This window comes from Vidua macroura, chromosome 37 (genome assembly GCF_024509145.1).
Source record: "Vidua macroura isolate BioBank_ID:100142 chromosome 37, ASM2450914v1, whole genome shotgun sequence".
NCBI classification, from domain to species: Eukaryota; Metazoa; Chordata; class Aves; order Passeriformes; family Viduidae; genus Vidua; species Vidua macroura.
The window spans coordinates 1,212,940-1,239,189 of record NC_071607.1 but is presented as its reverse complement, the minus strand read 5'-3'; the positions used below and the strand labels follow the sequence as shown (position 1 = coordinate 1,239,189).

The following is a 26,250-nucleotide window of genomic DNA, read 5'->3' as shown; positions in this document are numbered from 1 at the left end:
ATTCCCAAAATCCCATAAAAACCCAGCCCAAAATCCCACCCCAAACCCACCCATGGGGCTTTTTTTTTTTGTTTTTTTTTTTTTGTTATTTTGGGTTATTTTGGGTGGTTTTGGGGTTATTTTGGGTGTTTTTGGGGTTATTTTTGGGGTGTAACCCCACTTCCCCCAGGCTGATGTTCGTGACCATCTCCCCCACTGGAGGAGAATTTCGGGTTATTTTTGGGGTATTTTTGGGTTATTTTGGAGTATTTTTGGGTTATTGTTTGGGTGGTTTTGTGTTGTTTTTGGGGTTATTTTTGTGTTGTTTTTGGGGTGTTTTTCTGGCTGTTTTGGGGTTGTTTTGGGTGTTTTTGGGGTTAATTTTGGGGTGTTTTTCTGGCTGTTTTGGGGTGGTTTTGGGTGTTTTTGGGGTTATTTTTGGGGTGTTTTTCTAGCTGTTTTGGGGTGGTTTTGGGTGTTTTTGGGGTTATTTTTGGGGTGTAACTCCGCTTCCCCCAGGCTGATGTTCGTGACCATCTCCCCCCTGGAGGAGAATTTCGGGGAGTCGCTGAACTCGCTGCGCTTCGCCAGCAAGGTGGGGCAGGGGCCGGGGCATTCTGGGGGGGCCCGGGGGAATTTTTGGGGGGTCCCGGGTTGATTTGGGGGGTCCCAGGGCAATTTTTGGGCGGGTCCCAGGGAAATTTTGGGGGTCCAGGGGGATGTTGGGGGAGTCCAGGGGAATTTTTGGGGGTCCCAGGAGGGTTTAGGGGTCCTGGGAGGATTTTGGGGGGATCCTGGGCAGATCTGGGGAGTCCTGGGAGTGCCTTGGTGTGATTTTGGGGTTTTGACGCGTTTTTGGGGTGGTTTTGGCATGATTTGGATGTTTTTAGGGTGATTTTGGGGTTCCCGGCTGTTTTTTTGTGATTTTGGGGTTATTTGGGTGGTTTTGGGGTTCCGGGGTGTTTTGGGGGGATTTTGGGCATTTCGGGGTTTCCGAGCGCGCCCCTCCCCCCAGGTGAACGAGTGCATGATCGGCACCGCCCAGGCCAACCGGAAGTGACGCCTTCCCCCCTAGTTCCCGCCTTTTTAACGCAACAACCAATAAAGAGTCGCTTTTCCACGGAGGCGATTGGCTGCCGCTGTCACGTGTTTATCCGCAATGGCGGCCCCCAGCCGTCAGAATGCCGCGCGCTGATTGGCCGAGCCCGTACGGCGGCTTGCCGGCCGCCATCTTGCCGCGCGTTCGCCTGACGGGGCGGGGCGCCTCGCGGCCGCCGTATCACCGCCATCTTGTGCTGCACCTTCGCGCCTGCGCGGCTCCGCCTTCCCGGCCGTCTCCGCGATGGCGCGGGAGCGGCGGCCGCTGCCCGGCCCGGCTCAGCACCGGGAGCGGCGCAAAGCCCCCGGAAACCCGCACGGGGCCGCGAGGGTTAAAGGGGCGGGGTCTCGGGGCGGGCCGCACGTTAAGATGGCGGCGCCCGGCTCGGTGGCGCGGATCCCCGGATGAGGCGGCGTGCTGCGATTGGCCGGCGGGCGTGACCACGCCCCTTTCTTTGTACGGTGTCATGGCGGCGCCCGCTCGGCCGGGCCGGCGCGGGGCGGCACTTCCGGTCCTGCGCAGTGCGCGGCCGCGGCCGCTCGGTGGCGGCGGCGCCGGAGGAGCCGCGCGGGCCCGGTGAGCGCGGGGGGGGCGGGGCCTGCCCGGGGGGCGGGGCCGGGGCGGGGCCTGCGCGGGAGTGGGCGGGGCCAAATCCGTGAGGGGAGGGGGCGCCCGGGGTGGGGGGGGTTGGGGCGAATTCGGCGGAATTTGGGCAAATTCGGGGCGTCCCGGGGGGGAGGGGAGCGGCGGGAGGGGGGAGGGGGGGGTTGGGGGGCGCGGGAGGGGCAGGGGCGCGGTGGGGGGGCGCAGGGAGGGGCTGAGGGGGGGAGGGGAGTCCGAGGGGGGCTGAGGGGAATTTTTGTGGGGAATTTGGGGAAATTTGGGGGGGCCTGAGGAGGCGGAAGGGGAGGGGAGGAGAAATTTGGGGTTTGGGGGTGCGTGGGGGGGAGGGGAAGGCGGAAGTTGGGGCCGGAGGGGAATTTTGGGGTTCGGGGGGGGGGGAGGGGCAGAGTTTGGGCAGGGCTGGGCGAGGTTTGGGGTGGGGGAGGGGAGCTGGGGGCGGTGTTGGGGTCCCTCCCCTGACCCCTCCCCCTCTCCCCTCCCCCCAGGCCCCCCCGCTGACCGCGCCCTTCCCCCCCCCCACTATTTCGGGGGTCCCGGGGTCCCCCCATGGCCGCCCCCCCCCCAGCCAATCATCGTCCTGGACGACGACGAGGAGGAGCGAGGCCCCTGCCCCTCCCCCCCAGGCCCCTCCCCCTCCCCCCGAGGCCCCGCCCCTCCCTCCCCGGCGGGGCCGCCCCCCCCGAACGGGGCCGGGGGGGGGAGGGGCGGCGCCTTCTGGGAGGAGAACGAGCAGCTGTTCCAGCAGGTGAGGGGGAGGGGCGGCCGGGGGGGCCCGGGTGTGACCCAGGTGTGCTCTCAGGTGTGTCCGGGTGTGTCCCAGGTGTGTTTCAGGTGTGAGGGGATGTGCCCAGGTGTGTCCAGGTGTGCCCAGGTGTGTTTCAGGTGTGTCCAGGTGTGGCCAAAGTGTGCTCAGGTGTGTCCCAGGTCTGGTTTCAGGTGTGCCCAGGTGTGCCTGGGTGTGGTCTCAGGTGTGTTTGGGTGTGCCCCAGTGTGTCCTGGGTGTGTCCAGTTTTACCCCAGGTGTGTCCTGGGTGTGCCTCAGGTGCATCCAGGTGTGTCCCAGGTGTGTCACAGTGTGCTTCAGGTGTGCCCAGGTGTGTCCCAAGTGTGCCCAGTTCTACCCCGGTGTGCCAAGGTGTTCTCAGGTGAAATCCAGGTGTATCCCAGCTGTGCCCAGGTGTCCCCAGGTGTGCCCAGTTCCACCCAGGTGTACCCAGGTGTTATGGTTGGACACTGGCGGTTCCATGTCAAACCACGACACTAGGTGTACCCTGGTATAATTCAGCTGTGCCCAGGTGTATCCCAGGTGTACTCCAGGTTTATTCCAGGTGTGCCCAGGTGTATCCCAGGTGTACTCCAGGTTTATTCCAGGTGTGCCCTGCTGTACCCTGGTGTGCCCAGGTGTATCCAGGTGTGCCTAGGTGTAACTCAGCTGCATTCAGATGTATCCCAGATGTGCCCAGGTGTACCCAGGTGTGTCTAGGTGTACCCAGGTGTATCCCAGCTGTGCCCCGGTGTATCCAGCTGTATCTCAGGTGTGCCCAGGTGTATCCAGGTGTGCCTAGGTGTAACTCAGCTGCATTCAGATGTATCCCAGGTGTGCCCAGGTGTACCCAGGTGTGTCTAGGTGTACCCAGGTGTGCCCAGGTGTGACCCGGGTGTCCGTTTCCCCGCAGTTCCTGTCGCTGTGCGCGCCGCTGACGCAGGAGCACCCCGAGGTGCTGCCGTTCCTGAGCTCGCGGCACCTGCGGGCCCACCCCGACTTCCGGGGCTCGGCCGAGTTCCGGAACATTCTGGGCCGGCTGCTGCGGCGCGTGCGGGGCCGGCGCCGCAAGGTCTACGTCTACATCAACGAGCTCTGCACCGTGCTCAAGGCGCGCGCGCTGCGCCGCCGCCTCCCGCTGCGCGCCCCGCCCGCCGCGCTCCAGTGCCCGCCCGCTTCCCACCGGCATTCCCACGGAGCGCCCCAGTGTCCTGACGGAGCGCCCCAGTGTGCCGTCGGATCCTCCCAGTATCCCGATGGAGCGTCCCAGTGTCCCGAGGGAGCGCCCCAGTATCCCGACGAAGCGTCCCAGCATCCCCCCAGCTCATCCCAGCACCCTCCCAGTTCATCCCAACATCCTCCCAGTTCATCCCAGCATCCCCCCGGTTCATCCCAGTGCCCTCCCAGTGCCTCCCAGTGCCCGCCCGGTTCATCCCAGCCTCCCCCCGGGGCCTCCAGTTCGTCCCAGTATCCCGACGGAGCTGAGCCGTCCCCGTGTGCCACCAGTTCATCCCAGTATCCCGCCGGGGATCCATCCCAGTATCCTGGAACTCCATCCCATTATCCCGGTGCTTTGTCCAGCGATGCCGGCGCTCCATCTCAGTATCCCAATGGTTCATCCCAGTGCTCCAGCACCTCGTCCCAGTATCCCGGCGGTTCATCCGGCGATCCCAGTGCCTCATCCCAGTATCCCGGTGGCGCCTCCCACTGTCCCAGCACCTCATCCCAGTGTCCCGGCGCTCCATCCCAGTATCCCGGCAGTTCGTCCGGCAACCCCAGTTCTCCATCCCGGCATCCCAGCGCTCCATCCCAGCATCCCGGCGCTCCACCCAGCAACGCCGGCGCCCCGCCGCAGCCCGGCGGCGCCTCCGAGGGCTCCCCGCGGCGCACGGGCGGCTCGCGGCGGCAGATCCGGCACCTGGAGCACCTGCTGCGCGTCTACGCCAGCGAGATCCGGCGGCTGCAGGAGCGCGAGCTGGACCTGGCCGAGCTGGACAGCGCCGACTCGCCGTACCTGCAGGAGAACCGCCTCAAGAGGAGGATGATGCGCATCTTCCGCCGCCTCTGCCAGCTCAAGGACTGCAGCAGCCTGACGGGGCGCGTGCTGGAGCAGCGCATCCGCTTCCGCGGCACGCGCTACCCCGAGGTGAACCGCAGCATCGAGCGCTTCATCAACCGGCCCGACGCCTTCCCCGACTACTCGGACATCCTGCGCGAGATCCGCGGCGCCAGCGCGCGCCACGGGCTGGGGCTGGGCCGGCGGCAGATGGAGAACATGGCCCAGGAGGCCTTCCGCGAGGTGGGCAACCGGCTGCAGGAGCGGCGCCACCTCGACCTGGTCTACAACTTCGGCAGTCACCTCACCGACCAGTACCGGCCAGGTGACGGGGGGGAAAACGGCGGGGAACGGGGAAAAAAATGGGAAAAAATGGGTACAACTTGGGCAGTCACCTCAGCGAGCAGTACCGGCCAGGTGATGGGGAAAAAAGGGAGAAACGGGGAAGAAAATGGGGAAAAATGGGAAAAGATGAGGTACAACTGGGCAGCCACCTCAGCAACCAGCACCGGCCAGGTGAGGGATGGGAAATGGGAGGAAATGGGGGGAAAATAGGAAAAAATGGGGTACAACTTGGGTAGCCACCTCAGCGACCAGTACCGGCCAGGTAACGGGGGGGAAAACGGGGGAAATTGGGAAAAATGGGGGGAAAATGGGGGAAAAATGGGAAATGGGGAATGGGAAATGGGGTACAACTTTGGCAGCCGCCTCAGCGAGCAGTACTGGCCAGGTGAGGGATGGGAAATGGGGGAAAATGGGGGAAAAATGGAAGAGGAAATACGGAAAATGGGGGAAAATGGGGAAAAAATGAGAAATGGGGGAAAATGGAAGGGGAAATGGGGGAAAATAGGAACTGAGAGGGGAATGGGATGGGGCAAGGTGATAAGGGAGGGGAAGTGGGGGAAATGGGAAAAAATGGGCGGGAAACGGGAAAAAATGGGTGGGAAATGGGAAAAATGGGCGGGGAATGGTGGGAAATGGAATAAGGAGCAGAAAATGGGGTGGAAAATGGGAAGAGGGTGAGAAAATGGGGACGGAAATGGGAATTTTGAGGTTTGGGGTTGGGAATTTGGGGATTTGGGATTTTGGGGTCTGGAATTTTTTATTTGGGATTTTGGGGTTGGGAATTTTGGGGTTTGGGAATTTGGGGATTTGGGGATTTAGATTTCGAGATTTCAGTGTTTGGGATTTTGGAATTTTGGGGATTTGGGAGTTTGGGATTGGGAATTTTGGGATTTGGAATTCTGGGGCTTGGGATTTAAAGATTTTGGGATTTGTGAGTTTTGGGATTTTGTGAAAGTTAGGATTTGATGATTTTGGGATTGGGAATTTTTAGGGATTTTGGGATTTGGGGATTTTGGGGATTTGGGATTTTGGGAAATTTGGGATTTTTGGAAATTTGGGATTTTGGGATTGGGAATTTTTGGGATTTTGGGAAATTTGAGATTTGGAGATTTTGGGAAATTTGGGATTTTGGGATTTGGGATTCTGGGATTTGAGATTGGGAATTTTTGGGATTTTGGGATTTCGAGATTTGAGGATTTTGGGGGTTTGAGGATTTTGGGATTTGGGATTTGGGATTTTGGGACATTTGGGATTTTGGGGTCCCCCAGGCATGGACCCGGCGCTGTCGGACCCCGAGCTGGCGCAGCGGCTGCGGCGGAACCGGCGCCTGGCCCTGGCCCGGCTGGACGACGTCATCGCCCGCTTCGCCCAGCGCCAGGAGCGGCACCGCGAGAGCGGCACGGCCCGGAAACGCGGGGAGCGCGGTACGGGAAACGGGAACGCGGAAAACGGGAACAGGGAATGGGAATGGGAAATGGGAGTGGAAACGGTGGGAGCAGAAACATGGGAGCAGGGTATGGGAACGGAAATGGGAAATGGGAACAGAAACGCGGGAGCGGGGTACGGGAACAGGAAATGGGAATGGAAATAGGAGCAGGGTACGGGAACGGAAACGGTGGGAGCGGAAACGTGGGAGCGCAGTACGGGAACGGGAAATGGGAAACGGGAATGGAAATGAGAAATGGGAACAGAAACGCGGGAGCGGGGTACAGAAACAGGGAAATGGGAAAGGAAACGCGGGAGCAGGGTATGGAAACGGGGAAATGGGAAATGGGAAATCGGAACAGAAATGGAAATGGGGGAGCACGGTATGGGAAATGAGGAATGGGGAACAGAAAAGGGGGAGCAGGGTACAGGGGGAATGGGGAAAGGGGAACAGGAAACAGGAACCAGGAACGGGAACAAGGGAGCAGGGTACGGAAACGGAGAATGGGAAACGGGAATGGAAACGAGGGACCACAGTACAGGAAACAGGGAAACGGGGAATGGGAACCGGGAAAGGGAATGGAAATGCAGGAGCAGGGTACAGGAAACAGGGAAATGGGAACGGGAACAGGAATGGAAACGAGGGAGCACGGTACAGGAAACAGGGAAACGGGAATGGGAAACAGGAAACGGGAACGGAAATGAGGGAATGGGGTGCAGGAATGGGAAACGGGAACAGGAACAGGAAACACGGGAACAGGGTATGGGGGGAATGGGAAAATGGGAACAGGAACGGGAAACGGGAACGGAAATGAGAGAGCAGGGTACGGGAATGGGAAATGGGAAATGGGAACAGGAAACGGCCCCGGAAACATAGGAGCACAGTACGGGAAACAGGGAAACAGGAACTGGAAATGGGAAACGGCCCCAGAAACGCAGGAACAGGGTATGGGGGGAATGGGAACAAAAAGGGAAACGGGAACAGGAAACGGCCCCAGAAACGAGGGAACAGGGTACAGAAAACGGAGAACGGGAACAGGAAATGGGAATGGGAACAGGAAATGGGAACAGAAATGGGAAATAGCCCTGGAAACAGGGAATGGGAAACAGGAATGGGAAACGGGAACAAGGTGGGGAAATGGGAACAGGAATGGGGAACCAAGGTGGGGAATGGGAAATCGGAATGGGAAATGGGAGCCAGAAACGGGAACCAAGGTGGGGAACAGGAATGGAAAATGGGAACAGAAACGGGAAATGGGAACCAAGGTGGGGAAATGGGAAATGGGGATGGGAATCAAGGTGGGAAAAGGGAAATGGGAACGGGAATGGGAAATGGGAGCAGCAATGGGAAATGGGAACCAAGGTGGGGGAACAGGAACAGAAACGGGGAATGGGAACTAAGGTGGGGAAATGGGAAATGGGAATGGGAAATGGGAATGGGAAATGGGAACAGAAACAGGAACCAAGGTGGGGGAATGGGAATGGGAATCAAGGTGGGGAACGGGAAATGGGAACAGGAACCAAGGTGGGGAACAGGAAATGGGAACAGGAAATGGGAACAGGAGATGGGCCTGGGAAATGGGAACAGGAGCCAAGGTGGGGAACAGGAAATGGGAATGGGAAATGGGAACGGGAACAAGAACCAAGGTGGGGAACGGGAAATGGGAATGGGAACCAAGGTGGGGAACAGGAAATGGGAACGGGACCCAGGAACAAAGGTGGGAGGGGGATGGGAAATAGGGTGGAGGAGGAGGAGGAAGGAAAGAAGGAAGGTATTGAGGAAGAGGAGGAGGAGAATGAGGAAGAAGAAAAGGAGGAGGGAAGGCAGGAAATGGAGGAGGAAAGACAGGGAAGGGAAGAGGAGGAGGAGGAAAATGAGGAAGGACAAGCAAAGAAGGAGGAAGAAAAGGAAAGGCAGGGAAGGGAAGAGGAGGAGGAAGGGGAGGAGGAAGGGCGCAGAAAAGAGGAAGAGGAGGAAAAGGAAGTGGGAAAGGAAGAGGAGGAAAAAGGGCAGGAAAAGAGGAGGAGGAAGGTCAGGAAAAGAGGAGGAGGAAGGTCAGGAAAAGAGGAGGAGGAAGGGCAGGAAAAGAGAAGGAGGAAGGGCAGGAAAAGGAGGAGGAAGAGGAAGGGTGGGAAAAGGCAGAGGGAGAGGAGGAAGAGGAGGAGGAAGAGCAGAGAAAGGAAAAAGACAAGGAAGAGGAAGGAAAAGAAAGAGCAGGGAAAGCAGGAGGAAGAGGAGGAGGAAGGCTGGGAAAACGAGAAGGAAGTGAAGGAAGAAGAGCAGGAAAAGGAGGAGGAGGAAGAAGAGAGGAAAAGGAGAAGTGGGAAGAGGAAGAGGAAGGCTGGGAAAAGGAGGAAGAATTGGGGGAGGAACAGCAGGAAAAGGAGAAGGAAGTGAAGGAGGAAGAGGAGGAGGAGGAAATCTGGGAAAAGGGGGACCCCCCCCCCTAAAAATTCTTTATCCACAGAGGAAGAAAGAGGAAGAGGAGGAGGAAGAGGAGGAGGAAGAAGAAGAAGAAGATGAGGAGGAGGAGGAAGATGAAGAGGACGAGGAAGAAGAGGAAGAAGAGGAGGAGGAGGAAGAAGGAGAATCCTCCGAGGCTGAAGGGCGGGTGAAGGTCAAGGAGGAAGAGGAGACAGAGGAGGAGGAAGAGGAGGAGGAAGGAAGAGAAGCCACGGCAGCACAGGGTGAGGCTGGGGGGATTTTGGGGGAATTCTGGGGGATTTTGGGAAATCTGGGGCGATTTGGGGGAATTTGGGGGGATTTTGGAAATATTGGGGGAATTCTGGGGGATTTCAGGGGAATTTTGGGAATTCTGAGGGGTTTTGGGGGATTTTGGGAACATTGGGGGAATTCTGGGGGATTTTGGGAAATTGAGGGATTTCAGGGGAAATTTGGGGGGGATTTTGGGGTAATTTTGGGAATTCTGGGGGGATTTGGGGAGGTCTGGGGGTCACATTCAGGGGGATTTGGGGAGATTTTGGGGTGCTGGGGGGAAGGGACTGGGGGGTTCTGCAGGAGAATTTTGGGAATCTCTGGGGGGGCTTTGAGGGGAAGATATTTGGGGCGAAATTTGTGGATTTTGGAGGGAATTTGGGGGGGGTTTGGGGCTCTTGGGGATGAAACTTTGGGGATGGGCGGGGGGGGGGAAATTTTTGGGGTCCTCGGGAGGGAATTCTGAGGTCCTGGGGGGGATTTTGGGGGGTCCCGGGGGGGAATTTGGGGATCCTTGCCCCTCCCCCCTCTCTAACCCCCACCCCCCTCCCCTCCCCCCCCCTCCAGGTGCGGCCGATCCGGGGGTCCCGGCGCTGCCCCTCCCCCCCCCCGCGGCCGAGGGAGGGGGGGGGGGGTCCCGGGAGGGGTCGCGAGCCCCTCCCCTCCCCCAAACCCGAACTTTTCGTGCTGGAAATCGAAACTTTCCCGCTGGAGCCGAGCGAGACCCCTCCCCCCTCCCCCTCCCCCTCCCCTCGCCCCGCCCTGGGCGGCTCCGAGGCCACGCCCAAAACCACGCCCCCCTCCCCCCCTTCCCCTCCCCCCTTCCCGCTGGATTTGGGGGCGCGGGGGGGCCACAAGCGCCCCTCCCCCCCCTCCCCGTGCCCCTCCCCCCCCAGGGCCGCGCTGGGGGGAGGGGCGGGCGCCGCCATCAGCTCCACCTCCCTCAATGGGGGAGGGGCCGCGACCCCCCCGGGACCCCCGCCCAGGAAACGGAGCCGGATGGAGCAGCCCGGGGGGGGCAGGTGAGGGGCGAGGGGAATGGGGGGGTCGGGGGGAATTTAGGGGGGTCCCGGGGGGGGGTTGGGGGGGATATGGGGGTACCGAGGGGATTTGGGGGGTCTGAGGGGGGGCTAGGAGGGGTTATGGGGAGATTTTGGGGAATTTTGGGGGTGTTTGGGGAAATTTGGAGCGGCTTGAGGGGGCTCTGGGGGGGATTGAGAGGGATCTTGATGGGATTTTGGGGTTCCCTGGGGGGATTTGGGGTCCCTGGGGTGGATTTTTGGGGATCCTGGGGTGGATTTTTACGGTCCCAGGTGCATTTTGGGGTCCCTGGTTGATTTTGGGGTCCCTGTCAGTTTTTGGGGTTCCCTGGGGTGGATTTTTGGGGTCCCTGTCTGTTTTTTGGGGTCCCTGTCTGTTTCGGGGGCTCTAACCCTGCTCCCCTCCCCCCCAGCCTGGCGGTGCCCGGGGGGGGCTCGCAGGGGGAGGGGCCGGATTTGGGGGGTGCCCCCCCCTCGCCCCTGCCCGACTCCACCCGCGCCGACTCCCCCGGGGGGGACCTGGTGAGCTCCTCGCAGGGGAGCCCCCCCCGGGCAGCGCCCCGCGCCTGCAAGGTCAGGGGGGGTCTGGGGGATGGGGGATTTGGGGGGGATTGGTGGGGATTTGGGGGGTCCTGGGGGGGTTTGGGGGAGATTGAGGGGTCCTGGGGTGGATTTGGGGGGGTTTGGGAGAGATTTGGGGGGGTCCTGGGGGGGGACTGGGAGAGATTTGGGGAAAATTTGGGGAGTCCTGGCGGTCCTTCAGGGGGATTTGGGGGTGTTTGGGTAGTCCTGGGGGGGATTGTGGGGATATGGGGGGGATTAATGGGATTTGGGGGGGTCCTGGGGGGATTTGGGGGGTCCTGGGGAGTTTTTGAGGGTCTGAGACTGGTTCGAGGAGGATTTGGGGAGCTCTGAGGGGGCTTGAGAGGGATTTGGGGGTCTCTGGGGGGGATTTGTGGGAATACTGGGGGGGTTTGAGGCATTTTGAGGAGGATCTGAGGGGTTTGGGGGGATTTGGGGGGTCCTGGGGAGGATTTGGGAGGTCCTGAGGGGTTTTGGGGGTCCCCAGGGTGAATCTGGGAGATCTTTGGGGGCTCCGTGGGGGTCTGAGGTGCCCAAAATCGCCCGGGGTGACCCCAGACCCCCCCAAATCCCATCCCCCAGGCCAGCGTGGGAACGCAGTGCGACCCCGAGGAGATCATCGTGCTCTCGGACTCGGATTAGCCCCGCCCACCTACGATGGCCACGCCCCCGCCCGCCAGACCCCGCCCATTGTGCGCGCAGACCCCGCCCCTTTGGCCCCGCCCCCTCAATAAACCCCGCCTTTTGTTTAACGCGTCCGGCTCCGCCCATTTGGGGGCGTGGTCCGCGGTCACCGCGCCGGTCGTCTCGCGAGATGACGTCATTAAGGGGCATGGTCCTTGCGGATAAACGGACGCGGCGCCTTTAAGGGGCGTGGCCGGGGTAGGGGGCGTGGCCGGCGGGTCCAAGATGGCGGCGGCGGCGCCGTGAGGGCCGAGCGCGGGTAACGCGGGCAGGGGGCGGGGCCTGCACGGGGGGCGGGGCCTGCGCTGGAGGGGGCGGGGGGGAATTTGGGAAGAATTTGGGGGGTCCGGGGGGGGCTTGAGGGGGATTTGGGGGGGAATTAACGGGATTTGGGGGGTCTGGGAGGGATTTGGGGGGGATTTGGGGGGTCTGGGAGGGATTTCGGGAAGATGTGGGGGATCCTTGGGGGGACTAGGGGGGATTTGGGGAGGATTCGGGGGTCCGGGGCGGGAATTAACGGGATTTGGGGGGTCCTTGGGGGGATTGGGGGGGATCTGGGGGGGTTCTGGGGGAATTGGAGGCATTTTGAGGAGGATCTGAGGGGTTGGGCGGGTCCTGGGGGGATTTCGGGGAGGTTGAGGGGGATTTGGGGGGGGATTTGGGGAAATGTTGGGGGGTCTGGGGTGGAACTCGAGGCTCTGGGGGGATTTGGGGAGGGTTTGGGGAGTCCTTAGAGGATTTTGGGGGGTCGTGACAGGATTTGGGGGGTCCTGCAGGGGATTTGGGGAGGATTTGGGAGGTCCTGGGGGGGATTCGGAGGACCTGGGAGGAATTTGGGGAACATTTGGGGGGTCCTGGGGGGATTGGGGAAAGATTTGGGGGATTCTGGGGGTCGGGGGGGATTTGGGGTCCCTTTGGAGGGGAATTAACGGGATTTGGGGGGTGCTGGGAGGGATTTGGGGGATCCTGGGGGGGGGGTTGAGGGTCTGAGATTGATTTGGGGACAATTTGGGGCATCCTGGGGGGATTTGAGAGGGATTTGGGGGGAAATTAAAGGGGTTTGGGGGGTCCTGGGGGAGTGTGGGGGGATTTGGGGAGGATTTGGGGCGTCCTGGGGGGGTTTTGAGGGTCTGAAATTGATTTGGGGAGAATCTTGGGGGTCCTGCAGGGGATTTGGGGAGGATTTGCGGGGTCTTGGGGGGAATTTGGGGGGTCTGAGATGGATCTGGGGAGGATCTGGCAGGAAATTAAAGGGTTTTGGGGGGTCCTGGTGGGATTTGGGGGGACCTGGGGGAGTGTGGGGGGATTTGGGGAGGATTTGGGGGGTCCTGGGTGGGATTTGAGGGGGAATTAAAGGGGTTTGGGGGACCTGTGATGGATCTGGGGGGGATTTGGGGGTCCTGGGGGGCTTGAGGGGGATTTGGGGTGGATTTGGGTGGTCCTAGGGGGATTTGGGGGTCCGGGGTGTGTCTGAGATGGATTTGGGGGGATTCGGGGTGGTTTTGAGGGGTCCTGGGGGGATTTGGGGGGGTCTGGGGGGTTTTGAGAGAATTTGGGGGGGTCCCGGGGGGGATTTGGGGCAATTTTGAGGGGCTCTGGGGAGGATCCTGGGGGTTTCGAGGGCTTTGGGGAGAAATCCAAGGAATTTGGGGCTTCTGGGGGGGGGGGTTGGGGGGTCCTGGAAGGGTCTGGGGGGAATTTTGGGGAGATTTTGGGGGGTCCTGGGGTGTTTTGGGGGAGATTTTGGGGCAATTTTGAGGGAATTTGGGGGATTTTGGGGGGTTTTGGGGGGATTTTGGGGTTTTGGGGCGATTTTGGTAGGAGTTTGGGGGATTTCGGGGTTTTGGGACATCCTTTGGGGGATTTTGGGCTTTCCGGGACTTTGGAATTCAGGGATTTGGGGTGAGAATTTCCTGGGATTTGGGGAAGAAAATTTATGGGATTTCAGTCAGGATTAAAGGATTTTATGGGAATTTTATGGGATTTGGGTCAGGATTAAAGGATTTGGGTCAGAATTGAGGGATTTAGGCAAAATTCGGGACCAAAAATTGGGATTTGGGGGGGCATTTAATGGGATTTGGGTCAGAATTAAAAAATCTGGGCAGATCTAAAGGAATTTGAGGCAAAATTTATGGGGTTTGGGGTGGAAATAACGGGGTTTCATCAGAATTTGGGGATTTCAGGGAGAATTAATGGGATTTGGGTCAGGATTAATGGGATTTGGGCCCAGTTTAATGAGATTTGGGCCAGGTTTAATGGGATGTAGGCCAGGTTTAATGGGATTTGGGTCAGGATTAATGGGATTTGGGCCAGGATTAATGGGATTTCAGCTAAAATTAAAGGATTCAGTCGAAATTTTGGGGCTTTGGTTCAGAATTTGGGATTTTGGTGGGAGTTGAGGGATTTAGGGAAGGATTAAGATAATTTGAGCCGGAATTATGGGACTTGGGTAAAATTAGTGGGATTTTGGTCAGAATTAGGGGATTTGAGGCAGAATTTGTGGAATTTGGGGCAGAATTTAAAAATCTGGGTGAGAATTTAATGGGGTTTGGGGCAGAATTCAAGGATTTTGGCCAAATTAAGGGAATTAATGGGGTTTTGGGCAAAATGAAGGAATTCCGGGAAGAATGGACGGATTTTGCTCAGGATTCAGGGTTTAGGTCGGGACTTTGGTGCAGAATTAATGGGATTTGGGATGGATTTAATGGGATTTGGGATGGAATTAATGGGATTTGTGTTGGAATCAATGGGATTTGGACCAGAATTAATGGGATTTGGGCTGGAATTAGTGGGATTTGGGATGGAATTAGTGGGATTTGGGCTGGATTTAATGGGATTTGGTCTGGAATTAAGGAATTTTGTGCAGAATTCATAGAAATTTAACCAGGATTAAGGGTTTTGGTGCAGAATGAAAGGATTGGGGGTAGAATTAATGGGATTTTTGTTGGAATTAATGGGATTTGAGCCAGAATTAATGGATTTCAGGTAGAATTAAGGGGTTTGAGCCAGAATTAATGGATTTCAGGTAGGATTAAGGGACTTGAGTTGAAACTACTTGGATTATGATTGGAATTAAGGGATTTTGGTAGAATTAAGGGATTTGATACAGAATTGGCGGGATTTTGGTCAGATTTCTGGGATTTGGGGTAGAATTAAGGAATTTGTGTTGGAATTAAAGGGATTTGAGCCAGAATTAAGGGATTGGGTGCAGAATTAAGGGATTTGGGGTAGAATTAGTGGGATTTTGTTGCGGTGCGTTTGGGGGGATCCCGAACTGGTGCACTCTGTGCGGCTTCTCTGTGTGCCGGGGCGGGCGCGTAGCGGTGGAATCGCAAAACGTCGGGCCCGCGCCGCAGCCGCGCCCACTGGGGTCGCGCTGTGCCGGAACCCGCCGGGGCCGCGCCGGCTGGTGGTGGTGGGATCACGGGGCATCTGCGCGGTGGTGACGGGGCCCGGCACGGCCACTCGGCGGTGCTGGAGGCGGTGCTGAAGCGGCGTTCCGCAGGGTTCTGCACTGTCCCGGCGGGGCGGTGGCAGTCTCAGGGTCATCGATCCTCGTGCCGCGCGTTGGGCGCCATTTGTTGCGGCGCGTTTGGGGGGACCCTCTGGGGAGTCCCCAAGAGGCCCCCCAAGCTGTGAGTTCACTGGTAGCAGCAGGCAGGCAAGGAGACTCCACACGGCTTCTCAGGGTGCTCATTAGATGAGGGTTAATGAAGTTAAATAAGTCCAAGTGCTGAGTCCTGCATTTTGGCCACAATAACCCCCTGTGGCGTTACAGGCTGGGGACGGTGTGGCTGGACAGTGCCCAGGCAGAAGGGTCCTGGGGGTGCTGGTCGACAGCCGGCTGAACACGAGCCAGCAGTGTGCCCTGGTGGCCAAGAAGGCCAATGGCTCCTGGCCTGCATTAGGAATTGTGTGACCAGCAGGAGCAGGGAGGTCATTTTCCCCCTGTATTCAGCACTGGTGAGGCCACGCCTCAAGTGCTGTGTCCAGTTCTGGGCCCTCAGTTTAGGAAGGACGTTGAGATGCTTGAGCGCGTCCAGAGGAGGGCAACAAGGCCGGTGAGAGCTTGCAACACAAGCCCCATGAGGAACAGCTGAGGGAGCTGGGGTTGTTTAGCCTGGAGAAGAGGAGGCTTAGAGATGACCTTATTGCTCTCTACAACTTCCTGAAGGGAGGTTGTAGTCAGGTGGGGTCGGTCTCTTCCACCGGGCAGCACTGAGAGAACAAGAGGACACCGTCTCAAGCTACGTCAGGGAAGGTACAAGTTGGATATTAGGAAGAAATTTTTCACCAAAAGAATAATAAAAGTACTGGAATTGTCTTCCCAGGGAGGTGGTGGAGTCACCATCTCTGGATGTGTTTAAAAAAAGACTGGACGTGGCACTTGGTGCTATAGTCTAGTTGAGGTGTCAGGGCATAGGTTGGACGTGATGATCTTAGAGATCCCTTCCAACCTCATTATTCTGTGATTCTGTGATTCTGTAAGTGGAGGTCCAACCCCCGGGAGGCAGCATGGTTCCTGAAGGAGAGAGGGGCAAGGGGGAGGGAAAGGGGAGGGGGAGAGAGGGGCCGAGAGAGCAGCAGCCACGAGAGCCGGCTGAGAGAGAGAGAGCCCCGTCCCCCCGGCACACTTAACAGGGAGATTCAGAGTGGGCGCAGAATAAGATTTGGGCCAATGGGATTACAGACACGTGATGCTTCAGGGGGTATTACAGGTTTGGAATAAACCATACAGTTTCAAGGGGTGAGACAGAGCATACCATTTAACTGAAATGTAACACCACAATTCACTCTTTTTTTGTTAGAAAAAAGGATGAAGAGAATTTTGACCATTAGCAATTTAAAAATGAAGCAGTAATTACACAGTTTCACAGCACAGAACAAGTATAATTGCAGTGAAGATTATGTTTTAAATTGAATACACTATAAAGAGTCCATTTGACTTGATGTTTGCCTTTGGTGGTAGGTATTGTTCAGTTCTGGAAGGGTGTTTACACAGCACTAAGATAAAACGAGTATTTAATTGTAATGAACGGCTTATGTGGGTCCATAGTGCAGATCTTTAAACAAATTTAAAGCATGGGCGAGTGCTTAAAGGGCTTCATCCTTTGGCACTAAGCTCATAGGAGAGTTTTGGGATTGGCCTTTTCAACGTGACTGGCCCACCGGTGTTGTACCTTTTCCAACTGGCTTTTTGGACCACCACAGCCCCCAGTTACAGGCTGTGGTGCCGGCTTCTGCTCCCCCTCTCAGGGACAGGGAATCATCTGGAGCCCCCCGGACTCCAGGCAGGTTTGTGGCCTCAGATTCTCACCCTTGGATCTGAGCTTTACCACTGCTTTCATCCTTCCAACCGGTTTCACCCAGAAGACCCACAGTTTTAGGTCGTTAAAAGAACAAAAAGGAAAAAAAAAGAAATTTGGCTTCAGCTACTGCCTACCCACAAAAAACGGCAAAATACTTTCCCAGACACCATTTTAGGTTATCAGTCACCCTCAGAAGCTACTGAGGACAGCATAAACCCAACAGCAATTCTGGTCCAGCGGTCTAATACTATCTGAACACTTGCTATTCAAGAAACAATTGAAAACTGCTTCTCGTTGGATCTACCCCTGTGACCTGACCGGCCCCTGCTTTCTAAAACTGAAAATAGGACGATCTGCAACATGAACACACACTTAAACGAGAAAAGCATTGTTGTGAAAACTGCTTCATGGGGACGGGAGGGAACTGGAGAGAAGACAGGTATGGGATAAGAATGATAAAAAGGTTAGAGAGTTTTAGGATAAAAGTTCTAACTGAAGAGCTCTTTTCAGCTGGAACAAGTGGATAGGGATTGGGAACTGGGGAGGTTATGGGGAGCCAAGGGGTCTGCGAAAGAAAAACCTTTCTGGGGTACCCTGTGCCTTTGAGCGGTTTGCTCCCGGTGAACTCCCCAAAATAAGGAGAAAAGGGGTATGGATTGCAGAGAAGGATGTCATCCTGCTCTTGGAATAACAGGGAAAGGAGACCATGAAGTACAATTTACAATTCAACTCAATATACAAGGCTGTTAGAACTGGTATTACAAAATTACTTTAGCTTTGGGTTTTAGTTTCTCAACTTCTTCCCAAATTCCAGCTCCCACCCTGTGGGATTTGGAAGGCAGAAGGTGGGAACTGGGAGCTGGAGGGGGGGTTGGTTCACGAGAGACAGGGAAAGGGCGGAACACGGGGGAGAAAAAGCGGGAAGAAAGGGATTTAGGGAAGGAGAAGCAGAAGATGGTGCTGTGCCATGTGGCTGGAGCCATCGTGGCTGACAGGTGGTCATGGCTATGTTGGATAATCCGGGGGTTTTGCTTCGGGGAAGGCGGGTTAGGGATGAAGTTAGGGAGAATGGGCAGCAAGGGAGGGAGAGAGTAAGGCTGAGGAAGGAGGTCACAGAACTAACGAAAGCAGTTTTGGGGGGTGCGGTGCTCAGGTCCTCTGGTGGCTCCCTCGTGGAAACTGGTGGGCTATTGCCGCTGCTGTGGTCCAGGGCATCGGCTGCTTGGGCTCAACGCTCCGCGTGGCCTGCCCGCTCTGTGGGGCCCCCCTGCCGCCACCGGGCAGGGGGCCGGGTGCGCTCTGTGCGGCTTCTCTGGGTGCCGGGGCGCGCGTCTGCAGTGGTGGAATCACAACGGGCCAGCACTGGGCCGCACTGGGGTCGCGCTGTGCCGGGGCCTGCATGGGCCGTGTCGCGGCCCGGGCCCGTGCTGGGCCGGGGCCACACCGGCTGGTGGTGGTGGGATCACGGGGCATCTGCGCGGTGGTGACAGGGTCGCGGCTGTGGCCTGGTGCAGCCACTCCACAGTGCTGGAGGTGGTGCTGAAGCGGCGTTCTGCGGGGTTCTGCACTGTCCCAGCGGGGCGGGTGGCAGTCTCAGGGTCATCAATCTTTGTGCCTCACATTGGGCGCCATTTGTTGCGGCGTGTTTGGGGGGACACTCTGGGGTGTCCCCAGGAGGCCCCCAAAGCTGTGAGTTGGCTGGTAGCAGCAGGCAGGCAAGGAGACTCCACACTGCTTCCGAGGGTGCTCATTAGATGAGGGTTAATTGGAGGTCCTGCCCCCGGGAGGCAGCATGCTTCCTGAGGGAGAGAGGGGGAAGAGGGAGGGAAAGGGAGGAGGAGCAAGGGGCCAAGAGAGCACCGGCCATGAGTGCTGGCTAAGAGAGAGAGCCCTGTCCCCCCGGCACACTTAACAGGGGGATTCAAAGTGGGCGCGGAATAAGATTTGGGCCAATGGGATTACAGACACGTGATGCTTCAGGGGGTATTACAGGCTTGGAATAAACCATACAGTTTCAAGGGGTGAGACAGAGCATACCATTTAACTGAAATGCGACACCACAGGATTTGGTGAATAACAGGATTTGGGCCAGAATTAAGGAATTTGGGTCAGAATTCAGGGAAATTGACCAGAATTAAAGGTTTTGGTGCAGAATTAAGAGGTTTGGGGTAGAATTAAGGAATTTGTGTTGGAATTAATGAGCTTTTGGTTGGAATTAATGGGATTTGAGCCAGAATTAGGGGATTTGATACAAAATGAGTGAGATTCTGGTTGGAATTAAAGGGATTCAGGCTGGAATTAATGTGATTTGGGCTGGAATTAGTGGCATTTGTGTTGGAATTAATGGGATTTGGGCTGGAATTAATGGGATTTGAGCCAGAATTGATGGGACTTGGGCCAGAATTAAGGGATTTTATCACAGAACCAATGGGCTTCAAGCCGGAATTTGGGGGGGGATCTGGGTCAATAATCTGGAATTTGGCGCAGAACCTGTACAATTCGCGCCGTTCCTCCCCAATTCCTGACCCCAAACCCCATCATTCCCTCCCTCAGCCCCTCCCCCTCCTCCTCCGCCATGCCCCGACCCTGCTCCCCCCCTCCCCCTCCCTCCTCCTCCTCCTGCTCCTCCTCCTCCTCGCTGTTGCACGTGGAGTTCCCGCAGGTGCCGCCGGCGCTGCTCTCCAACCTGAACCAGCAGCGCCTGGAGGGGAAGCTCTGTGACGTCTCCATTCACGTGCAGGTGAGCTGCGGCTAAAAAGAGAATCGAACTCCACAGCTTTGTAGGAGTTGTGAACCCCACAGCTTTGTAACCATTGTGAACCCCACAGCTTTGTAGGAGCTGTGAGCCCCAAAGCTTTGTAACAGTTGTGAACCCAACAGCTTTGTAGGAGTTGTAAAGCCGGCGTGTTCATTGCAGCGCTGGGCGCACGTGGGGATTGCTCCTTGGTCTGGTTTGAAAGCAAAACCAGTGAGAGACTCCAAGTCAGAATACATTAAATAAATCCCATTAATTTATTGGGAAAAGGGAAAAGAAACAAAATCCATGCAATAATACAAAAGAAAAAAAAACACTGACGGAGTCAGAATACAACCTGACACCCCTTTGGCCAGCGTGTTGGTAGCAGTCCAAATTGGAGTGGCTGCAGTCCTCCAAGAAGAGGTGGAGTCTTCCTCTGAAGGTCCAGTGGAACACCCCAGCTGTTCCTCTTGGAAACCTGTGAAAGGCTGAGTCTGGTTCCCAGAATCTCAGATTATATGGAGTGAGGAATGCTTGGCTCCTCCCCTGTCATCTCCAGGTTCTATCCAGGTGGTGATGCTCATCTCCTTCCCCCTGGGTGGAGCGTCACACAATGGGCTGATGTCATTCTGAGTCATGTGGTGGGGCCTTGATTGCCCATTAAACAGAAATGGCTCCCGGAGGGAGTTATCTCTGCGTCATTATTTCGATCAATCAAGCCTCACTAAGACAGTGAGCTTCCTTTGCAACTCTCTGAAAAATGAGTGACTGGAAGAGCTGGACTATTTTAGTTTTACTTCGGAAAACATTGCCACTGTTTTGATAGATTATTTTTTTTCCTTTCCTACCCGTTTCACTTGCTCTCCTGCTACGATTTTCTCTGAAAAGCAATATTGTGTTTACCTGGCAACAGTGGAGGACAAGCTGTTCTCAGCTGTCAAAGAGGAAACCACAATTTGTGTGCGGCCTACAAAGATTTAATGGTGGTGGATGGGAAGGCTGGGAAAGCTGGGAGCAACCTGTGGGATTTTAGAAGGGAGCTACTTCTCAAAGCATGGAACTGATCAACAGGAGATGAGGAAAACACTGCCCCTCCTGCTTCCAACAGCCCTTGAGGATGGGGAGAGAATTGGAACCTGTGTATTGGAACCTGGGACACTCCCCTGTAGCATCAAGGCGAACCCGAGGCAGGGAAATGATTGGCATCTGACTCCATTGATTCACAAGTGCTGAACAATTCCTTTATTAAGCTAGATTACATTATACTATACTAGATTACATTATACTAGATTATATTACATTATACTATACTATACTATATTACATTATACTATTACTATATTAAAGAGATGCTATACTACAAAGAATACTAAAGAATACTACGTACTTACTATCTCACTAACTAACTAACTAACTAGCTAGAAAACCCGTGACTCTGTGCCAAGAGTCCCGGCACAGCTGTGGATCCAATTGGGCCATGAATCCAAACAACCATCGCCAGAATCCAATCCAGCGATCACCTTGGGGAAACAATCTCCAGACCACATTCCACATGGACGCAACAACAGGAGCAGAGAATGAAAGAATTGTTTTGATTCTCTTTTCTCTGCTTCTCTCAGGAGAAATCCTGAGAAAGCCAAGTCTTGCTCTGTTCAGAGGGTGTGTGAATGCCACAGGGGGATAAAGAGGGTTTGGGAATTCTCAGAGTTGCGCATGTCCTTTGAAGGGGGGAGTGTGGCATTCACACGCCCTCTGAACAGAGCGAGACTTGGCTTTCTCAGGATTTCTCCTGAGAGAAGCAGAGAAAAGAGAATCAAAACAATTTTTATCTCTATTCTCTGCTCCCTGCTTGTGCCCTGGAATGTGGTCTGGAGACTGTTTCTCCAAGGTGATCGCTGGATTGGATTCTGGCGATGGTTGTTTGGATTCATGGCCCAATTGGATCCACAGCTGTGCTGGGACTCTGGGCAGAGAGTCACGGGTTTTTCTAGTTAGTGAGTGGTAGTTCTTGTCAGTGAATATAGTGTAATATGGTTATCGTATAATATAGTATAATAAAGTAATTAATTAGCTGTCTGATATCACGGAGTTCTGTGCACCGTTCTTCCCAGATGTCGGGCATCGTAGCACCGATATCCCCCCTTGCTTATGCATATGCAAAGAGCCTCATGCATATTCATTTTACTGGTTTCACAAGTTGCAATGAGTTTTTAGCAGTTTTTATCATCCTTGCCCTTTGTGCAGAGCTCTAGGTCAGCCTCAGCCTTTGCCCCCACAAAGTGGCCCCCGCTTATCTTGGCAGTTTGAATTTTTGAATTCCTTCTCAGTTTGAGTTTTTGAATTCCTTCTTTCCACTTATCCTGGGAGTTTGAATTTTCAAATTCCTTCTCTCTGCTTATCTCGGGAGTTTAAATTTCTGAATTCCTTCTCTCCATTTATCCTGAGAGTTTGAATTTCTGAATTCCTTCTCTCCATTTATCCCAGGAGTCAGAATTTCTGAATTCCTTCTCTCGGCCGAGGCGATTCTGCCAGCACAAGTTTTTTATTTTTCTCTCTTGCAAGAACGGGGAGCCTGGACGAGCCTTAACGGGCACAGATGAGCTCGTTCCAGGCTCAGAACTTCTCCCCTGAATACGAACGGATTTTGTAGGAGGACGGTGGGTAGGACAGTCGGGACGGACAGAGACGAGAGATCTCTGAAGCCAGGGCTTGGAACTCGGGTTTATTGCAAAGGGGCAATAGACTTTTGTATTGCCCTGTTTGTATTGGCAGGGGCCCTGTTTGAGGCTGCCAGCCACAGCTCCGAGCAGGCCCGAAAGAGAGAGAAGTTCCCGTTACAATACCATAAATCTTCTTCTGTGCTGAAAATTCTAATTTTCGCTAACCAATCCAGTACAAGATGCAAATCCCTGAAAGAGAGAGAAGTTCCCATTACAATGCAATAAATCTTCTGTTCTGAATATTCTAATTTTCACTAACCAATCCAGTACAGGATACAAATCCTATAGCATTTACATACAGCCTATAAGAATCATGACATTACCATACTGTGTTACATTTTAAACCCTAAAAACTTTTCTTTGGACCCCTTCTGCCAAGCCGGTAGGGTCTGCTCTGACTCTTGGAGCTGTCTGCAAGCAGAGGGTGTTGTTTCATCAAAAGGGGATTACTTTTAGCCAGCCATGCCATTGTTTTCCAATTGTTCAATAATTAAAGCTTGGCATCTCAGAGCTTGTTTTTGTTTCCATCTCACTTATTGTTTCCACATTCTCAGAACCTTTTGCCAGGCAGTCACATCGATGCGATTCCCCGTTTCACCTTCCGTGGCAGGATTTCTGCCCCGCTCAATTCCCGCTCTGTCCCGCAGGGCCGCGAGTTCCGCGCGCACCGCGCCGTGCTGGCCGCGTCCTCGCCCTTCTTCCACGACCAGCTGTTCCTGAAGAACCTGGACTCCATCGAGCTGCCCGGCGTCATGGACCCCGCGGCCTTCGCGCTGGTGCTGGGCTGTGCCTACACCGGGCGCCTGTCCATGGCCCGCGGGGACCTGCTCAGCTTCCTGACGGTGGGCAGCGTGCTGCAGATGTGGCACATCGTGGACAAGTGCACCGAGCTGCTGCGGGAGGGCCGCGCCGCCGAGCCGCCTGCTTCCTCCTCGTCCTCATCATCCTCATCGTCTTCATCATCAACATCCTCCTCTTCCTCCTCCTCCTCGCGGCTGCTCTCCAGCCGCGCCAGCGACAGCCAATCCCCCAGCAGCACCAATGCGCTGCTCCCGGCGCCGCTGCCCGAGCTCCCGGTGGGGAAAGCGGGCAGCGAGGAGGAGGAGGAGGAGGAGGAGGAGGGCAGCGAGGAAGGGCCCCGGGCTCTGCCCCATAAACCCTGGGTTTTGGTCAAGCGCCAGTGGCTGCAGGAGGACCTGGTGCTCACCTGCGAGGAGGATGAGGAGCCTGTGGGAGGGGAGTGCCGGGAAAATCCAGGAATTCCTGGCGGGAATGAGTGCGGGGAGGGCGGGAAAGGGAGCGCGGGAGAGGGGGGGATGCCCAGCCAGGAAAATTTGGGAATGGGATCCAGGAGGGGCCGAGGCACCTGGGGCAGCGAGGGGATCCATGGAATTCCACATGGAAATGAGGGAATTCTGCATGAAAATGAGGGAATTTCTCATGGAAATGAGGGAATTCTGCATGGAAGTGAGGGAATTCCGCACCAAAATGAGGGAATTTTGCACGGGACCAGTGGGATTTCACATGGAAGCGAAGGAACTGGGGAGATTTCGCCTGAAAACGAGGGAATCCTGCACGGAACCGGGCGGATCCCGCATGGAACCGAGGGAATCATGCACAGAACCAGCAGAATTTTACATGAAAATGAGGGAATCACGCACAGAACCGGCAGAATTTCGCACGAAAATGAGGGAATTTTGACTGGAACCGCTGGAATTTCACATGAGGGAATTTTGCACAGAACCAGCAGAATTTCGCACGAACATGAGGGAATTTTAACTGGAATCAGCAGAATTTTGCATGAAAATTCGGGAATTTTGACCAGAACTGGCAGAATTCGGGATGGAACCGGTGGAATTTCGCATGAAAATGAGGGAATTTTAACTGGAATCAGAGGAATTTCACACAAAACCTCGGGAATTCCGCACAGAACCATTGGAATTTCTCATGAAAATTCGGGGATTTCGACCAGTACTGGCAGAATTTCACAGGAAGATTCAGGGATTTCAACCAGAACTGGCGGGATTCTGGACAGAAGCGAGGGGATTTTGACCAGAATCAGCAGAATTTCGCATGAAAATTCGGGAATTTCGCCCAGATCCGCCCGAATCGTGAATCCTGGAGCCGCCCGCAGAGCACCCCGCGCGGCTGGGGCGGGTCCCGGCCCCTCGCAGCCCTCACCTGCCGCCCAGGTGAGCTCGTGTGGCTCAGCCAAGGTGTTCGTGTGCCACTGCGGGAAGGCGTTCTCGCACCGCAGCATGCGCGAGCGGCACGTGAACATGCACCTGGACCTGCGGCCCTTCACCTGCGCGCAGTGCCGCAAGCGCTTCAAGATGAAACATCACCTGACGGAGCACATGAAAACCCACACCGGGCTGCGGCCCTACACCTGCAGCACCTGCGAGCGCACCTTCATGTGGAGGGACAGCTTCGTCAGGCACCGGGGCACCTGTGCGGGGACAGCTGGCACACCTGAGTGACACCTAGCACACCTGGTCACAGGTAATGTCACACCTGAGTTACACCTGGCAAACCTGAGTGACACCTGAGTGACAGCTGGCACACCTGGGCACAGGTACTATCACACCTGCAACACCTGTGAGTGCACCTTCATGTGGAGGGACAGCTTTGTGAGATACAGGGGCACCTGTGCGGGGACACCTGGCACACCTGAGTGACACCTGGCACACCTGGGCACAGGTGATGTCACACCTGGGTGGGTGCAGGGACACAGAGCCACCTGTGTGGGGACGGGGACATGGGGGGACTCAGGATGACGTCATGGGTGTGATGTCATCACACCTGGGGGGTGAAATCACACCTAGTGGGATTGGTGACATCATACCTGGTGGGGTGACATCACACCTGGTGGAGTTGGTGACATCACACCTGGGGGGGTGGAGAGCTGAGGGGGAAGGGGACAGCTGGGCATGACAGTGACATCATGCCCAGGTGAGCCTGGAGTTCACACATGTGGATGATGTCACAGCTGGCGAGGGTCACGTCACACCTGGGCAGGAGGGGGTGTGGACAGGTGATGTCATGGCCAGGTGAGCTGGTGACATCACTCCAGGGTAGGGGTGATGTCATAACCAGGTGACACCATACCTGAATGGTGTCCCACCCACACCTGGGCACCTGGATCCATCACACCTGGATTCCCCCTACACCTGGATCCCCTCACACCTGGATCCTCCACACCTGGATCCATCACACCTGGATCCTCCACACCTGGACCCCTCACATCTGGATCTATCGCACCTGGATCCTCTCACACCTGGATCCCTCACACCTGGATCCCTCACACCTGGACCCCTCACACCTGGATCCCTCGTGTTATGTGTAAGATGTATAATTTGCGCCTATAAAGTGATATATGGGTAGGAGTTTTATATTATTAAAATATAGACATAAAGCAAGTGAGCCAGGGCAAGGGGGTTGCCTCACGTATGTTGAAACCATTGCCGATAAGGCTTCATTTGCAAGTTAATACAAGTGGCTTGCTTGGAGATGGCCGTTTCTGGAGATGATCTAGGAACTCCCAAGTGATGATCGTCTCGACAGCTACCCAAGATTGGGATCGCTGGAACCTCCAAAAGATGCATCTCAATGCCAGGTTCCCATAACTCAATCACCGATGTACATCGCTTCCCGGACCTCGAACTGTTCTACCCAGCACAGAGAAAAGAGACTTTATGAATATGTGGTGTAATGAACGAAGTTCCCAGGTGTTCCCCAGAGACGCAGGCAGGGCCTTCCTAGTTCCCATGGCAACACCAAAAAGCTACTAACTCTAGCTGAGTACCGATATTGAAATGTTAATTAGCTAATTGCTCTGTTTGTTTTCTCTAAACTACCTGGAGATAACTGGCCTCCCACCCCCCACGCTGCCATTCTGGGACTAAAATGCAAATAAAAAACCCCTTGGGATCATGGCAGTATTTTTAGGGGATAAAGACAGCCCTAAATAAAGAACTAAACACAGTAGAGGGGTCTAGACAAATGCCCTAGCTGAGGAAGAGGGAAACACATCCCCTGATTGACTTTTACCTGTCACCATCACCTAAAAAAGACTAGACTAGATCAGGCTGTGGGAAGAGGAGACAGAAAGAGAGAGAGCTCCTGGTGCTGCCACCAGGGAAGGAGCGGGGACAGCTGTTGTTCTGGACTT

At 55.7% G+C, this 26,250-nt stretch overlaps 2 protein-coding genes and 1 long non-coding RNA gene across 3 annotated transcripts; all 3 read left to right on the top strand.

The window, feature by feature from the left end:
- The first annotated feature begins 2,697 nt into the window (after nucleotides 1–2,697).
- On the top strand, nucleotides 2,698–3,158 carry LOC128821290 (uncharacterized). Its single transcript, XR_008441069.1, has 3 exons — nucleotides 2,698–2,919; nucleotides 2,967–3,040; nucleotides 3,074–3,158. It is a non-coding gene; the product is annotated as an uncharacterized LOC128821290 (long non-coding RNA).
- A 97-nt stretch (nucleotides 3,159–3,255) lies between these two features.
- On the top strand, nucleotides 3,256–11,381 carry LOC128821289 (death domain-associated protein 6-like). Its single transcript, XM_054002241.1, has 8 exons — nucleotides 3,256–3,309; nucleotides 3,379–4,846; nucleotides 6,135–6,263; nucleotides 8,598–8,612; nucleotides 8,644–8,979; nucleotides 9,575–10,029; nucleotides 10,461–10,620; nucleotides 11,212–11,381. Exons 1-8 carry the CDS (start codon nucleotides 3,289–3,291, stop codon nucleotides 11,361–11,363), a joined length of 2,736 nt encoding a protein of 911 aa, XP_053858216.1. The 5' UTR covers nucleotides 3,256–3,288; the 3' UTR covers nucleotides 11,364–11,381.
- A 7,771-nt stretch (nucleotides 11,382–19,152) lies between these two features.
- Nucleotides 19,153–24,559, top strand: ZBTB22 (zinc finger and BTB domain containing 22). Its single transcript, XM_054002180.1, has 3 exons — nucleotides 19,153–19,362; nucleotides 22,727–23,355; nucleotides 24,178–24,559. Exons 1-3 carry the CDS (start codon nucleotides 19,198–19,200, stop codon nucleotides 24,557–24,559), a joined length of 1,176 nt encoding a protein of 391 aa, XP_053858155.1. The 5' UTR covers nucleotides 19,153–19,197.
- Nucleotides 24,560–26,250: the final 1,691 nt, after the last annotated feature.

Coding starts and splice junctions, on each gene's coding strand:
- LOC128821289 (XM_054002241.1), top strand. CDS start 3,289: ATGTATCCCAGGTGTGCCCAG. Junction 3,310..3,378: donor TGTATCCCAGGTGTGCCCAG/GTGTACCCAGGT, acceptor GTTTCCCCGCAG/TTCCTGTCGCTGTGCGCGCC. Junction 4,847..6,134: donor CACCGACCAGTACCGGCCAG/GTGACGGGGGGG, acceptor GGGGTCCCCCAG/GCATGGACCCGGCGCTGTCG.
- ZBTB22 (XM_054002180.1), top strand. CDS start 19,198: ATGCCCCGACCCTGCTCCCCCCCTCCCCCTCCCTCCTCCTCCTCCTGC. Junction 19,363..22,726: donor ACGTCTCCATTCACGTGCAG/GTGAGCTGCGGC, acceptor TCTGTCCCGCAG/GGCCGCGAGTTCCGCGCGCA. Junction 23,356..24,177: donor GGAATTCCTGGCGGGAATGA/GTGCGGGGAGGG, acceptor AATTTCGCCCAG/ATCCGCCCGAATCGTGAATC.